At 40.8% G+C, this 16,315-nt stretch overlaps 1 protein-coding gene across 9 annotated transcripts in view; it reads left to right on the top strand.

Annotated features, from left to right (window-relative positions):
* ncor1 (nuclear receptor corepressor 1) overlaps positions 1 to 16,315 on the top strand; it is a 123,253-nt gene that overhangs the window by 11,375 nt on the left and 95,563 nt on the right. For all 9 annotated transcript variants that reach the window (XM_036937450.1, XM_036937449.1, XM_036937448.1 and 6 more), the window contains one exon: positions 8,762 to 8,953. In XM_036937450.1, the coding sequence (XP_036793345.1) occupies positions 8,843 to 8,953 (111 nt within the window). In that variant the 5' untranslated portion in view covers positions 8,762 to 8,842. The remainder of the gene's footprint in view (positions 1 to 8,761; positions 8,954 to 16,315) is intronic.

Here is a 16,315-nt window from a genome sequence, read left to right as displayed (position 1 = left end):
ACACAAATGCTTGTGTAGCTATGGTTGAAAAGCATATTTTGAAAGTCTGAGATGACAGTGTTGTTAACAAAAGGCTAAGCTTGTGAGACAATATATTTATTTCATTTCATTTGCGATTTTCATGAATAGTTAACGTTGCGTTATGCTAATGAGCTTGAGGCTATGATTACGCTCCCGGATACGGGATTGCTCGACGCAAGAAGTTAATCGACATCTAAAATGAAATTGTATCACGCAATTCTACCGTCTATTTTTAGACTAGCACAAAAATAAGTGAAACTTGACAAATTATCCAATGGACGATGAAATTTTGCTGGTAAAAAAGTGGAGGTGCAAAAACATAAGTTTGCACCACTTTTACTTTTCACCATTTCTAAGCCAGCCATTGAGCCAGAGACAGAAGAAAGTCAATGAACTAAGTAGACCAGACCCAGCTGCTATTGCATTAGTGTCTATGGGAGAGCCACCCCGTTAAGTAAGTTTTTTTCAATGGTAAATGGTCTGAGTGAACCATCGTAATTTATCCACCATCTTTGCTGTATCCAAAGATTATATTATTTAGCTCAGCAGTCAGTCACTTGCAAAATTTGCAGGTGGTTATGAATAAAAAACAATGCCATGCTGGTGGGTGGTATGGTACCATTCAAATAAAACCCAGCCCTGAAACAAAAAAACATTGACATGCCATTGCATAGGAAAAGACACGTCATTGGCACAAATTTGCTTGAAGCGGGCAGTTATGTTATTTCAGCCCAAATATATCATACTTTTACAAAAATTATGACTTATTGATATGAATGAGGGAAGTGGAAGACCCATTCAATATTTTTTTGGTGGTTGTGATGTTGCATTGGGTAACATCTGGCCATCGTCTTTCTACTCGAAAAAGTGGATTTCTACTGGTGTTGGTGTTTTTAAATTTTTTAATTTTAAATGTATTTCACCTTTATTTAACCAGGTAGGCAAGTTGAGAACAAGTTCTCATTTACAACTGTGACCTGGCCAACATAAAGCAAAGCAGTTTGACACATATAACAACACAGAGTTACACATGGAGTAAAACAAACATACAGTCAATAATACAGTTGAAAAATAAGTCTATATGCAATGTGAGCAAATGAGGTGAGATAAGGGAGGTAAAGGCAATAAATAGGCCATGGTGGCGAAGTAAATACAATGTAGCAATTTAAAATACTGGAATGGTAGAATTGACAGTAGATAAGTGTGCAAAGTAGAAATACTGGGGTGCAAAGTAGCAAAATAAATAAATATAGTAGGGGAAGAGGTGGTTGTTTGGGCTATTTATAGATGGGCTATGTACAGGTGCAGTGATTTGTGAGCTGCTCTGACAGCTGGTGCTTAACTTCTTACGCCTGAGATCCCGCTAACGGAATTGATAAAAGATACAAGGGTTATGCATGGAACTTTAGATAAACTTATCCTTAATGCAACTGCTGTGTCAGATTTTTTTTAAACTACGGAAAAAGCACACCATGCAATAATCTGAGTGCGGCGCTCAGACACAAAAACAAGCCATACAGATACCCGCCATGTTGTGGAGTCAACAGAAGTCAGAAATAGCATTATAAATATTCACTTACCTTTGATGATCTTCATCAGAATGCACTCCCAGGAATCCCAGTTCCACAATAAATGTTTGTTTTGTTCGATAAAGTCCATCATTTATGTCCAAATACCTCATTTTTTGTTTGGCCAAACAAAAAGTCAAAAAGATCCGTTACATTTCGTAGAAACATGTCAAACGATGTATAGACTCAATCTTTAGGATGTTTTTAACATAAATCTTCAATAATGTTTCAACCGGAGAATTCCTTTGTCTTTAGAAATGCAATGGAACGCAGCTACCTCTCACGTGCGCATGCCTGACTGAGCTTATGGCCTTCGTACCAGACCTCTGGTTGAAGCAGCTCTCATTCTCTCCTCCTTCACAGTAGAAGCCTCAAACAAGGTTCTAAAGACTGTTGACATCTAGTGGAAGCCTTAGGTAGAGCAATCAGACCAAATTTACACAGTCTTGGATAGGCAAAGAGTTGAAAAACTACAAACCTCAGATTTCACACTTCCTGGTTGGATTTTGTCTCAGGTTTTTGCCAGCCATATGAGTTCTGTTATACTCACATACATCATTCAAACAGTTTTAGGAACTTCAGAGTGTTTTCTATCCAAATCTACTAATTATATGCATATCTTAGCTTCTTGGCCTGAGTTGCAGGGAGTTTACTCTGGGCACCTTATTCATCCAAACTACTCAATACTGCCCCCCAGCCATTAGAAGTTAAAGCTAGTGAGGGAGATAATTGTTTCCAGTTGGAGAGGAAGGAGAGGTGGCCAAAGGAGAAATTGGCTTTGGGGGTGACAAGTGAGATATACCTGCTGGAACGCGTGCTACGGGTGGGTGCAGCCATGGTTACCAGCATGCAAAGATAAGGTGGGACTTTACCTAGCAGGGTCTTGTAGATTACCTTGAGCCAGTGGGTTTGGCAACGAATATGAAGCGAGGGCCAGCCAACGAGAGCGTACATGTCGCAGTGGAGGGTAGTATATGGGGCTTTGTTGACAAAACGGATTGCACTGTGATGGACTGAATCCAATTTGTTGAGTAGGGTGTTGGAGGCTATTTTGTAAATGACATCGCCAAATTCGAGGATCGGTAAGATGGTCAGTTTTACGAGGGTATGTTTGGCAGCATGAGTGAAGGATGCTTTGTTGCAAAATAGGAAGCCGCTTCTAGATTTAACTTTGGATTAGAGATATTTTATGTGAGTCTGGAAGGAGAGATTACAGTCTAACCAGACACCTAGGTATTTGTAGTTGTCCACATATTCTAAGTCAGGACCGTCCAGAGTAGTGATGCTGGACGGGCTGGCAGGTGCAGGCAGCGATTGGTTGAAGAGGATGCATTTAGTTTTACTTGTATTTAAGAGCAGTTGGAGGCCATGGAAGGAGTGTTGTATGGCATTGAAGCTCATCTGGAGGGTTGTTAACACCGTGTCCAAAGAAGGGCCAGAAGTATACAGAATGGTGTCATCTGTGTAGAGGTGGATCAGAGACTCACCAGCAGCAAGAGCGACATCATTGATATATACAGAGAAGAGAGTCGGCCCAAGTATTGAACCATGGGGCACCCCCATAGACTGTCAGAGGCCCGGACAACAGGCCCTCAGGTTTGACACACTGAACTCTGTCTGAGAAGTAGTTGGTAAACCAGGCGAGGCAATAATTTGAAAAACCAAGGCTGTTGAGTCTGCCGATAAGAATGTGGTGATTGACAGGGTCGAAAGCCTTGGCCAGATCAATGAATACGGCTGCACAGTATTGTTTCTAATCGATGGCAGTTAAGATTTCGTTTAGAACCTTGAGCGTGGCTGAAGTGCACCCATGACCACCTCTGAAACCAGATTGCATATCGGAGAAGGTACGGTGTGATTCGAAATGGTCTGTGATCTGTTTGTTAACTTGGCTTTCGAAGACCTTTAGAAAGGCAGGGTAGGATAGGTATAGGCCTGTAGCAGTTTGGGTCAAGAGTGTTCCCCCCTTTGAAAAAATCCTTATTGAAATTCTCAATTATAGTGGATTTATTGGCAGTGACAGAGTTTCCTATCCTCAGTGTAGTGGGCAGCTGGGAGGAGGTGCTCTTATTCTCCACGTCCCAGAACTTTTTTGAGTTTGTGTTGCAGGATGCACATTTCTGCTTGAAAAAGCTAGCCTTGGCTTTTCTAACTGCCTGTAAATATTGGTTTCTAACTTCCCTAAAAAGTTGCATTTCACGGGGGCTGTTCGATGTAAATGCAGAACTCCACTGGATGTTTTTGTGTTGGTTAAGGTCAGTCAGGTCTGGAGAGAACCAAGGGCTATATTTGTTCCTGTTTGTACATTTCTTGAATGGGGCATGCTTATTTAAGATAGCGAGGAAGGCATTTAAAATAAATAACCAGGCATCCTCTACTGACGGGATGAGGTCGATATCCTTCCAGGATACCCGGGCCAGGTCAATTAGAAGTGTGTGGGGGGGGGGGGGGTGTTTCAGGGAGCGTTTGATAGTAATGAGTGGATGTTTTTTGACCGCTGACCCATTACAGATGCAGTCAATTAGTCAGTGATCGCTGAGATCTTGGTTGAAAACAGCAGAGGTGTGTTTAGAGGGCAAGTTGGTTATGATGATATATATGAGGGTGCCCGTGTTTACGGCTTTGGGGTTGTTCCTGGTAGGTTCATTGATAATTTGTGTGAGATTGAGGGCATCAAGCTTAGATTGTAGGATGGCCGGGGTGTTAAGCATGTCACAGTTTAGGTCACCTAACAGCACGAGCTCTGATAATAAATGGGGGGCATTCAGTTCACATATGGTATCCAGAGCACAGCTGTGGGCAGAGGGTGGTCTATAGCAGGCGGCAATGGTGAGAGACTTGTTTTTAAAGAGGTGGATTTTTAAAAGTAGAAGTTCAAATGGTTTGGGCACAGACCTGGATAGTAGAACAGAACTCTGCAGGCTATCTCTGCAGTAGATTGCGGCACCGCCCCCTTTGGCCGTTCTATCTAGTCTGAAAATGTTGTAGTTGGGGATGGGGATTTCAGATATTGGTGGTCTTCCTAAGCCACGATTCAGACACGGCTAAGACATCCGGGTTGGCAGAGTGTTTTATTCACTGCTTTAGCACAATCTTAGGGAGGAGGCTTCTAATGTTAACATGCATGAAACCAGGGCTTTTACGGTTACAGAAGTCATCAAAAGAGAGCGCCAGGGGAATAGGAGTGGAGCTTGGCACTGCAGGGCCTGGATTCACCTCTATATCGCCAGAGGCACAGAGGAGGAGTAGGATAAGGGTACTGCTAAAAGCCATGAGAGTTGGACTTGTTGGACGCCCGGAACAAAGAGTAAAAGGAGCAGGTTTCTGGGGGCGATAAAATAAAGTATAAGGTATAGTGTACAGACAAAGGTATGGTAGGATGTGAATACAGTGGAGGTAAACCTAGGCATTGAGTGATAATGAGAGATATTGTCTCTAGAAACATCATTGAAACCAGGTGATGTCATCGCATGTGTGGGTGGTGGAACTGAAGGGTTGTATAAGGTATAATGAGCAGGGCTAGAGGCTCTACAGTGAAATTAGCCAATAAACACTAACCAGAACAGCAATGGACAAGGCATATTGACACTAAGGAGAGGCATGCTTAGCCGAGTGATCAGAAGGGTCGAGTGAGTAGTGAGGTTGGTTGGGGTCACGGCGATTCACACAGCTAGCCGAGCCATGGGTAGCAAGCTAGCAGAAGATGGAGGTCTGTTTTTAGCAACCCCGTGCATTTCCGTCGGTAGATTAGTGAGTTCCGTGTGGTAGAGGGGACCAATCCAATTGTCAAAATAGTTAGTTATAGTGGCCCAAGAAGATAGCAGCTGATATGCTCAAGACAGCTAACAATTAGCGGGCCGCAGTTAGCAGGGCTCCACATCGGCAGTAAAACAGGTCCGGATAGGTGATTGTAGCCCAGGAGTGGCTGATGGAACTCTTCAGCTGGCTAGATCCGGGATAATTGGTGTTTGCGCCGGAATCGACGTTAGCCAATAGTCACGTGGATAGCAGCTAGTTAGCTGCAAGATCCAGGTGTAAATGTCCAGAACTTGCGGTAGAAATCCAGGGATATGGACAAAAAATCGCATTGTCACGTTGTACAAAACTGCCGATAGCTTTCCGAGCTAAAGGATAGCTGATGACCGCTAGCCGTCGTTAGCTGAATACTAACGTTAGCTTGTGAGCTGGTTAACTTCTGGCTAGCTTCTGTTGTGGATTTCGTTTACGAGGTGAATAATACTTTTGAAAAAAAACAAAAACGATCTGCACCACATTTGGTGAGGCGGGTTGCAGGAGAGTGTTTTGATGCTGAGTTTTTAGAAAAAATATGTAAAAAGATATGCGAAGAAAAATATACAAAACATATACATGGGACGGGACAAGACGAGGACAAAGGACGTCTGACTGCTATGCCATCTTGCAAACCATAGGAATAGAATATAAACGCAATAGAAGCGTTGTTTCTTGTACTATTGTCTCTTGTCTTTAGAGGACTGTTTCACTGATGTCCTTTTTCTTCTGTCTTTATTTTGTCTTTCTTTTCTTCTGTTAACTAGATGTTCTTTGTTAGCTAGCTAGCTTATTCCAGGATAATCCCTAGCAACTGCTTAGTAACTGGTAAACAATTCAGCTAGCTAAGATAACTACAATTTTATGAAAAATCTTCTTTGATTGTTGCTTGTTTTGCCTCCAATTCAGTCTTGCAGTTTTCTTTAGCTTTTTTCCAATGTAATTCACTCTAAAAACATGTAAATTTCAATATTTGTAGGAGCTCATTTTTTTTCAGCAGCTGCTGCTCAATTTGCTCAATTTGGAATTAATCTATAACATTCCCTGATCAAATTTACTCTGTTTGACTGTCAAGATATTTTATGTTAAAAAAATCTGCGACTCTGAAAATGGTGGTCTTCACGCTTTTGAGCATGATTTGGTGGTCCTTGGAATGGAAAAGGTTGGAACCTCTGATCTATGTTGCATACTGGCAGACAGTGTATACAGTCAGGTCCAAAATAATTTGCACCCTTGATAAAGATGAGCAAAATATACTTTATTTTATACTGAGCTATATTTTATGCTAATTTAAAATATATATTTTATACTAGGCTAATACAATTTCTCAGAATAGATTTCGTTTAACATGTTTTTTTTTTTTTCAAAGATGGGGTCAAAATGATTGGCAGCCCTGTTTTCAAGACCTCACCTTGCGAGTATAGCGGCACTGAGCCTTTTTTCTTAAATGTTTTATGAGATTGACCATCCGAGTCTTAGACCATCCGTCCATACATAATCTATCCAGATCCTTGATATCAATGTAGAAAATAGTAAAAATAAATAAACCCTAGAATGAGTAGGTGTGTCCAAACCTTTGACTGGTACTCTACATCGGTCCATTATCTATTCTACATACTTTAGTTGTTTTAAGTTTACACTGACAACGTTTTCTAACAGAAAATACCTTATTGATATAAGTTGAGACCCTTTGCTATGGGACTCGAAATTGAGCTCCGGTGAATCGTGTTTCTATTGATCATCTTTGAGATGTTTCTACAACTTGGATTCCACATGTGGTAAATTCAATTGATTGTACATGATTTGGAAAGGCAAAGGTCTATATAAGGTCCCACAGTTGACAGTAGATATCAGATCAAAAACCAAGCCATGAGGTTGAAGGAATTGTCTGTAGAGCTCCGAGACAGGATTGTGCCAAGGCAAAGATCTGGGGAAGGGTACCAAAACATTTATGAGCATTGAATGTACCCAAGAACACAGTGGCTTCCGTCATTCTTAAATGGAAGAAGTTTGGAACGACCAAGACTCTTCCTAGAGCTGGCCGCCCGGCCAAACTGAGCAGTCGGGGGAGAAGGGCCTTGGTCAGGGACGTAACCAAGAACACGATGGTCACTCTGACAGAGGCCTTTTATGGTAGAGTGGCCAGACGGAAGCCCCTCCTCAGTAAAAGGCACGTGACAGCCCTTTTGGAGTTTGCCAAAAGGCACCTAAAGACTCTCTGACCATGAGAAACAAGATTCTCTGGTCTGATGAAAACAAGTTTGAACTCTTTGGCCTGAATGCCAAGCATCACTTCTGGAGGAAACCTTGCACTTTCTCTATGGTGAAGCATGGTGGTGGCAGAATCATGCTGTGGGGATGTTTTTCAGTGGCAGGGACTGGGAGACTAGTCAGGATTGAGGCAAAGATGAATGGAGCAAGGAACAGGGATCATTGACGAAAACCTGCACGAGGGCTATCGGGACCTCACAGGGGCGACGGTTCACCTTCCAACAGGACAACGGCCATAACCGCACAGCCAAGACCACACAGGATTGGCTTCGGGACATGTCTCTGAATGTTCTTGAGTGGCCCAGCCAGGGCCTGGACTTAAACCTGATCGAACATCTCTTGAGAGACCTGAAAATAGCTGTGCAGCAACGCTCCCCATCCAAGCTGACATGGCTTGAGAGGATCCGCAGAGAAGAATGGGCGATACTCCTCAAATACAGGTGTGCCAAGCTTGTAGTGTCATACCCAAGAAGACTCAAGGCTGTAATCGCTGCTTGGACCATCGGGTTCTTGGTCAGTTCGGCCGGGCGGCCAGCCTTAGGAAGAGACTCGGTGGTTCCAAACCACAATTCCTTTAACATCATGGCATGGTTTTTGCCATGATGTGGGACCTTAACATAGGAAGGTGTGTGCCTTTTCTAAATCATGTCCAATCAATTAAACTTGGACTCCAAGTTGTAGAAACATCTCAAGGATAATCAATGAAATAGGATGCACCTGAGCTCAATTTTTAGTCTCTTGGCAAAGGGTCTGAATACTTATGTAAACAAGGCATTTCTGTTATTTTTTTTTAAAATATTTTTTTGCCGGGAGTGGCTTCAATGATTTAGCAGAGGAAAACCAAGTCTGACGGAGGAGACTGATATTGGTCAACGATGATACTTCACCTAATCCATTACCAATCTACTGACTGACACTGACAAAACTACTAATATGGTGCACAATAATCTATCCTCCCCCATTTGGAGTTGAGATGCAGCTCAGCTTAGTCTTCAGACAGAAATATTGCAGCTGCACAATGCCTCAAGCACTGACTCACCTGGGGTGTCCTTCCTTTCCTTGTGTGAGAAAGATGGACATAGATATGAAATCATCCATCTGTCCTTCCTCAGGTGGTTTGGGTCTCAAGCCATGCTCAACCTGAGCCCCTGATCAGTGCAGCAAAAGCCCGCCCGGCTCAAAACTGAGCCAGGATGTCCAGTAGCTCGGGCTACCCCCCTACCCAGGGGAGCTTCAGCAGCGAGCAGAGCCGCTACCCACCACACTCTGTCCAGTACACCTTCAGCACCACACGTCACCAACAGGTAAGAAACTATGCATGAAGTAACATCATAACTCTCTCGCACTGCATCTCTTGCTATGTTTTTCTTAACACCTACTACCAGCAAGAATGACTTTCTCTCTCTTAATGCAAATTATTAACTATTACAAGATTCCCCAACTGGCAGCCCGTGGGCTGAATTTGACACACGGGCAATTTTTATTTGGCCCCCCAAGTTTAAAAAAAAACAACCAGGTTCTGTACATCCTGGGGTATACGTAGTACTGTAAGTGCACACAAGGGGCGCTATAGAATATTATTATTATTATTATTATTTAGGCAACTGGGGTGTTGATCCAGGAAGGGTTTGAATGTCTAGTCGCAAGCGCGTACTGATGGGACGCACGGGTAGATAGTAGCTAGGTTGGGATAAACTGGGCCTGGGTGGGTAAGAATGGGAGGGTGAGACAAGCTTGGTTTTGGGAGGTGGAGTGGTGGTAGGCTGGGGGGGGGGGAGTGAGTTGGAAGGATTTAATTATACTATAATATACACTACTTTTCAAAGGTTTGGGGTCACTTAGAAACATCAAATAAATCAGAAATACAGTGTAGACATTGTTAATCTTCTAAATGACTGTTGTAGCTGGTGATAACATAATATATATATATATACAGTGCCTTGCGAAAGTATTCGGCCCCCTTGAACTTTGCGACCTTTTGCCACATTTCAGGCTTCAAACATAAAGATATAAAACTATTTTTTTGTGAAGAATCAACAACAAGTGGGACACAATCATGAAGTGGAACGACATTTATTGGATATTTCAAACTTTTTTGATCAAAAACTGAAAAATTGGGCGTGCAAAATTATTCAGCCCCTTTACTTTCAGTGCAGCAAACTCTCTCCAGAAGTTCAGTGAGGATCTCTGAATGATCCAATGTTGACCTAAATGACTAATGATGATAAATACAATCCACCTGTGTGTAATCAAGTCTCTGTATAAATGCACCTGCACTGTGATAGCCTCAGAGGTCCGTTAAAAGCGCAGAGAGCATCATGAAGAACAAGGAACACACCAGGCAGGTCCGAGATACTGTTGTGAAGAATTTTAAAGCCGGATTTGGATACAAAAAGATTTCCCAAGCTTTAAACATCCCAAGGAGCACTGTGCAAGCGATAATATTGAAATGGAAGGAGTATCAGACCACTGCAAATCTACCAAGACCTGGCCGTCCCTCTAAACTTTCAGCTCATACAAGGAGAGACTGATCAGAGATGCAGCCAAGAGGCCCATGATCACTCTGGATGAACTGCAGAGATCTACAGCTGAGGTGGGAGACTCTGTCCATAGGACAACAATCAGTCGTATATTGCACAAATCTGGCCTTTATGGAAGTGTGGCAAGAAGAAAGCCATTTCTTAAAGATATCCATAAAAAGTGTTGTTTAAAGTTTGCCACAAGCCACCTGGGAGACACACCAAACATGTGGAAGAAGGTGCTCTGGTCAGATGAAACCAAAATTGAACTTTTTGGCAACAATGCAAAACGTTATGTTTGGCGTAAAAGCAACACAGCTGAACACACCATCCCCACTGTCAAACATGGGGGTGGCAGCATCATGGTTTGGGCCTGCTTTTCTTCAGCAGGGACAGGGAAGATGGTTCAAATTAATGGGAAGATGGATGGAGCCAAATACAGGACCATTCTGGAAGAAGTCAAAGTCCAGACCTGAATCCAATCGAGAATCTGTGGAAAGAACTGAAAACTGCTGTTCACAAATGCTCTCCATCCAACCTCACTGAGCTCAAGCTGTTTTGCAAGGAGGAATGGGAAAAAATGTCAGTCTCTCGATGTGCAAAACTGATAGAGACATACCCCAAGCGACTTATAGCTGTAATCGCAGCAAAAGGTGGCGCTACAAAGTATTAACTTAAGGGGGCTGAATAATTTTGCACGCCCAATTTTTCAGTTTTTGATTTGTTAAAAAAGTTTGAAATATCCAATAAATGTCGTTCCACTTCATGATTGTGTCCCACTTGTTGTTGATTCTTCACAAAAAAATACAGTTTTATATCTTTATGTTTGAAGCCTGAAATGTGGCAAAAGGTTGCAAAGTTCAAGGGGGCCGAATACTTTCACAAGGCACTGTATATATTTTTTTAAAGAGTTGCATTAAATAGAAATTGAACAATTTAAAGAGGAGCTGGGTTCGAGAGGACTATGTTTCCACCTACTGTAATAACAGAAGTGTAGGCACCCTGATAATTAAGAATACACAATTTTCCCTTATCCCAGCATATGGACCAAGAAGGCTGTTTTCTAATGTTGAATTGTACCGTACGTTTTGAAAAATACACTGAGTTCATTGTATATCCTACCAGGGAAAGATCTGGTGTTTTTTTATTATTTTTAATCAAATCCAGACAGGAACTATTATTTTAGCAAGTGTCCTAATTCATATATTCATATATATAAGTTTGACAGACTTAGTAATAAAATAAGCTAAATTATTTAGGGAGCCTTCAAAGAGGCTGAAATAATTTACAGGACACCTGGTGATTTCCCAACTACAAAAGAGTAAGAAAAGCTATTCAAGTATTGACTACATTTTTATTTCCAAAAACGCACTCAATTTACAGGATGAGAAAATGTATGATATAGTGATATCGGCTCATTCTCCGGTGTCATTCTTAATTACACCAATAGAAAATACATTCAGTGACAATTTAGAGAATTAACTGAGCACTTCTTCTGGACCCAAAATGTATTGAGTACCTAAACGATAAAATAACCTTTACCATTACAAATGTAGACAGAGGACAGAGAAAAGCCACCCCCGAATATAATTTGGGATGCCTTTAAGGTGTACATTAGGGGAACGATAGTCTCATACTAGGCGAAAGTTAAGTCTGATTTTTAAAATTAATATAGAACACTTTAAAAAGCCCATGTAAATATTTTTTAAGGTAAAGAAGAAAATATAAGTTCTCAACTTAAGCAAGAATACGATCTTTTACTTCTGAAGAGAGCCAACAACTACAGGTTAAACTCAAATAAACCGTACTACTTAATGGCAATAAACCTAAATCTTACAGGTCTCCCAAAATGAATACATGCAAACCAGTTATAATTTTAAAAGATAAAGATACAAAAGTAGTAGTTAGAAATAACAATGCGATTTAATGACAATTTTTAAAAGCTATGAAAGTTTTATATAAATCAGAATTAAACAGTTGGACCTTCTGTAGCCTTAATTGCTTCGGAGTTGTTGAGTCTATCAGCAGACAAAAAATAATCACTAAAAACAGATCATCCAAGAATACATTTTTGCAGATCTTCCGATATAGCTGACCAATATTGAAAACTCAGTGCCCCCCTTTGCAATTTGTTTTCTTCAAAGTACAAAAAATGTTGTCACATTTGACGTCCTAAAAAGATGGCACCACTTTATAGCGCTCCTAATACCCGCATGTAAATACTGAAATTCAACAGCATACAGTTTCATATGTCTTAATATATTGACAGTTTAATATAAAGATAATTTACATTTTGAAACATCCCGCTAAAGTGGCGTTATTGGAATGTCAACACATGCTAAAAACCTATTCATGCCTAACACGCAGTATTCAGAAGGCCACATCGATTAGCAAACAAACAGCAAATCCTACCGAATCCCCCACCAAGACATGGATCAACACGTAAACCCAGAGAAATCGATAAATCTGAAGGATCTATTTGAGCAAATGGGAAAGATGAACATGATTTTGTTGATGTTGCATCTGATGTCTCCATGATAAAAACAACTACTGAGCTGAAGGAAAAAAGTTGATGTGATACAAGAGCGGATGGATTGGGCAGAGGGACGGATTTCGACAGTGGAGGCCATCTCCCATCTGGAGAAGGGTAATGAGAATCACAAGAAAAAGTTGGTCATATTGTGGAATTGTGTCGAAGAACTCATTAACAGTGAGATTGGTTAATTTGAAAGAGGGGAATCTCGTGTGTGCAGAAAATCATTGCAGAAGGATTTGGATTTGTCGACAGGCACAAATTTGAAATTGAACCGAACCCATCGCAGCCTGACGAGAATGGGCCCCTGAGAACGGTTTTCACCCGCTTCATACTATCTACAGCCCGGGACAAGGTACTTAAAGTGACAAAGGATACGGGTGGCGTTCAGTGGGAAGGCAGCCGGCATTTTTTTTCTCTTCCCGGACCTGTCCAAGGAACTGACCATGAAGAGGAAGAAGTTTGTAACTGCAAAGAAACAACTACTCAAGAAGAACGTCAGGCACACACTGCATTCCCAGTGACACTGCTGTTTATTTGGAAGGGAATGAAAATAATTTTCAAGGACAACGTGGAGGCAGAGAGATTCTTGCTAGAGCAAGGTGTTTAGCCTAGATAAAGAAGATGAGAAAAGGTCATACAAGTTGAATTGTATGCCGTTTACAGTATAAGTGAAGTTAGCTTATGTGTTTGCGGGACTCTGTGTGGTGTTGCTAATTTAGCATTTCAAGCACCTCACGGACGATAAATCATTTTGAGTTGAGACTGCAGGTTATCTTCTGCAGCGTCGAAGACAGTAATGTGATTGACTCATTTAGAAGCAACGTTCGTTCCGTTCCAAGTTGCTTTGTTTTATTTGGGATTGGTTTTCTATGTTTATTTACACTGTTTTATTGTACAGCTGGAGCATATATTGTGAAATGTTATATAATGATGTTCATTATAGTTGTCATGGGTGTTAAATGGGACACTTCACGCTCACAGGCTGTAACTACGCAGAGCAAATATGGCTAATGGTTAGGGAAACATAATCTTTTGGAACATAAATGGTTGTGGTAACCAAGTGAAGAGAAAAGAGATGTTGATATTTAAAATCAAAACAGGTGGATTTTGTGTTAATACAGGAATTACAGATAGAGGCACTGAAAGAGGAAGCTGGGTTGCAAAGGTTTATCATAGCTAATTTAATTCCAAACAAAATGGGGAGATTTTATTCTGATAAGCAAAATACATTTTGTAATGTTGAAGCAACATAGAGTTTCACAGTCTTATCTGCACTGAGGCTCTTTATAAATAGGATTAAGGTAGTATTATGCAACATATACAGTTGAAGTCGGAAGTTTACATTCACCTTAGCCAAATACATTTGAACTCAGTTTTTCACAATTGCTGACATTTAATCCTAGTAAAAATTCCTTGTCTTAGGTCAGTTAGGATCACCACTTTATTTTAAGAATGTGAAATGTCAGAAGAATAATATAGAATTATTTATTTCAGCTTTTATTTATTTCATCACATTCCCAGTGGGTCAGAAGTTTACATACACACAGTTAGTATTTGGTAGCAATGCCTTTAAATTGTTTAATTTGTGTCAAACTTTTTGGGTAGCCTTCCACAAGCGTCCCATAATAAGTTGGGTGAATTGTGACCCATTCCTCCTGACAGAGCTGGTTTAACCGAGTCGTCATGTTTGTAGGCCTCCCTGCTAGCACAAGCTTTTTCAGTTCTGACAACAAATTTTCTATGGGATTGAGATCGGAGCTTTGTGATGGCCACTCCAATACCTTGACTTTGTTGTCCTTAAGCCATTTTGCCACAACTTTGGAAGTATGCTTGGGGTCATTGTTCATTTGGAAGACCCATTTGCGACCAAGCTTTCACTGATGTCTTGAGATGTTGCTTCAATATATCCACATAATTTTCCTCCCTCATGATGCCAACTATTTTTTTGTGAAGTGCACCAGTCCCTCCTGCAGCAAAGCACCCCCACAACATGATGCTGCCACCCCCGTGCTTCACGGTTGGGATGGTGTTTTTCGGCTCGCAAGCCTCCCCCTTTTCATCCAAACATAACGATGGTCATTATGGCCAAACAGTTCTATTTTTGTTTCATTAGACCAGAGGACATTTCTCCAAAAAAGTATGATCTTTGTCCCCATGTGAAGTTGCAAACCCTAGTTAGACTTTTTTATGGCTGTTATAGAGCAGTGGCTTCTCCCTTACTGAGTGGCCTTTCAGGTTATGTAAATATAGGACTCGTTTTACTGTGGATATAGATACTTTTGTACCTGTTTCATCCAGCATCTTCACAAGGTCCTTTGTTCTGGGATTGATTTGCATTTTAACGCTCCGAAGTACATTCATCTCTAGGAGACAGAACACGTCTCCTTCCTGAGCGGTATGATGGCTGCGTGGTCCCATGGTGTTTATACTTGCGTACTATTGTTTGTACAGATGAACGTGGTACCTTCAGGCGTTTGTAAATTGCTCCCAAGACTTGTGGAGGTCTACCATATTTTACCTGAGGTCTTGGCTGATTTCCTTAGATTTTTTCCCATGAAGTTAAGCAAAGAGGCACTGAGTTTGAAGGTAGGCCTTGAAATACATCCACAGGTACACCTGCAATTGTCAATTAGCCTATATAGCCTATCAGAAGCTTCTAAAGCCATGACATCGTTTTCTGGAATTTTCCAAGCTGTTTAAAGGCACAGTCATTTTAGTGTATGTAAACCTCTGACCCACTGGAATTGTGATACATTGAAATCATCTGTCTGTAAGCAATTGTTGGAAAAATGACTTGTGTCATGCACAAAGTAGATGTCCTAACCGACTTGCCAAAACTATAGTTTGTTAACAAGAAATGTGTGAGTTGGTTGAAATACTAGTTTTAATGACTCCAAACTAAGTATATGTAAACTTCAGACTTCAACTCTAATCTCCCAATAAGGAGGACCCAGATTTGGTTTTTATTATTATAAAAAAATTAATTCACGGGGTTAATGTCATACTGGTAAATATGGAGGGTCAGATCATCCTTGCTGGAGACTTTTTAACCAAGTGATAGACAATATGATTGATAGAAGTACATTTACAGGTAACTCCACACCAAAGGATAGACTTCCAATACATATGCTTGCAGAAGATATGGGCTTTACAGACATATGGAGATTAGTCATCCTAATGATAGATAGTATACTTTTTTTCTCCCACTGTCATAAGACAGACTCCAGAATATATTTAACCTTATCTAATTTCAAGGTTAATAATGTGATTGATTGCAAGATTGGGCCCATTGCCCTCACAGATCATGCTATAGTAGAGTTACATGTTGATATAAACTCTGAAAATGTGAAGAAGGGTAGATTTAGACTCCACACCATGCTATTACAGGATTGGATATTTAGCCAATCACTAGTAGATGATCTTAGATCCTTTTTTTAAGATCAACATAGGCTCTAAAGCACATATTAGAGGGAAAATAATAGCTACTAACAAGACAACTAAAAATGCAGAACAAATCTAATGTATTTCCAGCAATTAAGAAGGGAATAAGATGGTGACCTCATCCAAAGAGATAAACAGTGTGTTTTGAATGTTTTTTAAATTAAGATTTA

The sequence above is a fragment of the Oncorhynchus mykiss genome, chromosome 12 (assembly GCF_013265735.2).
Source record: "Oncorhynchus mykiss isolate Arlee chromosome 12, USDA_OmykA_1.1, whole genome shotgun sequence".
NCBI lineage: Eukaryota > Metazoa > Chordata > Actinopteri > Salmoniformes > Salmonidae > Oncorhynchus > Oncorhynchus mykiss.
Note: the sequence above shows the minus strand (reverse complement) of the source record. Positions and strands in the feature narration are given on the sequence as shown.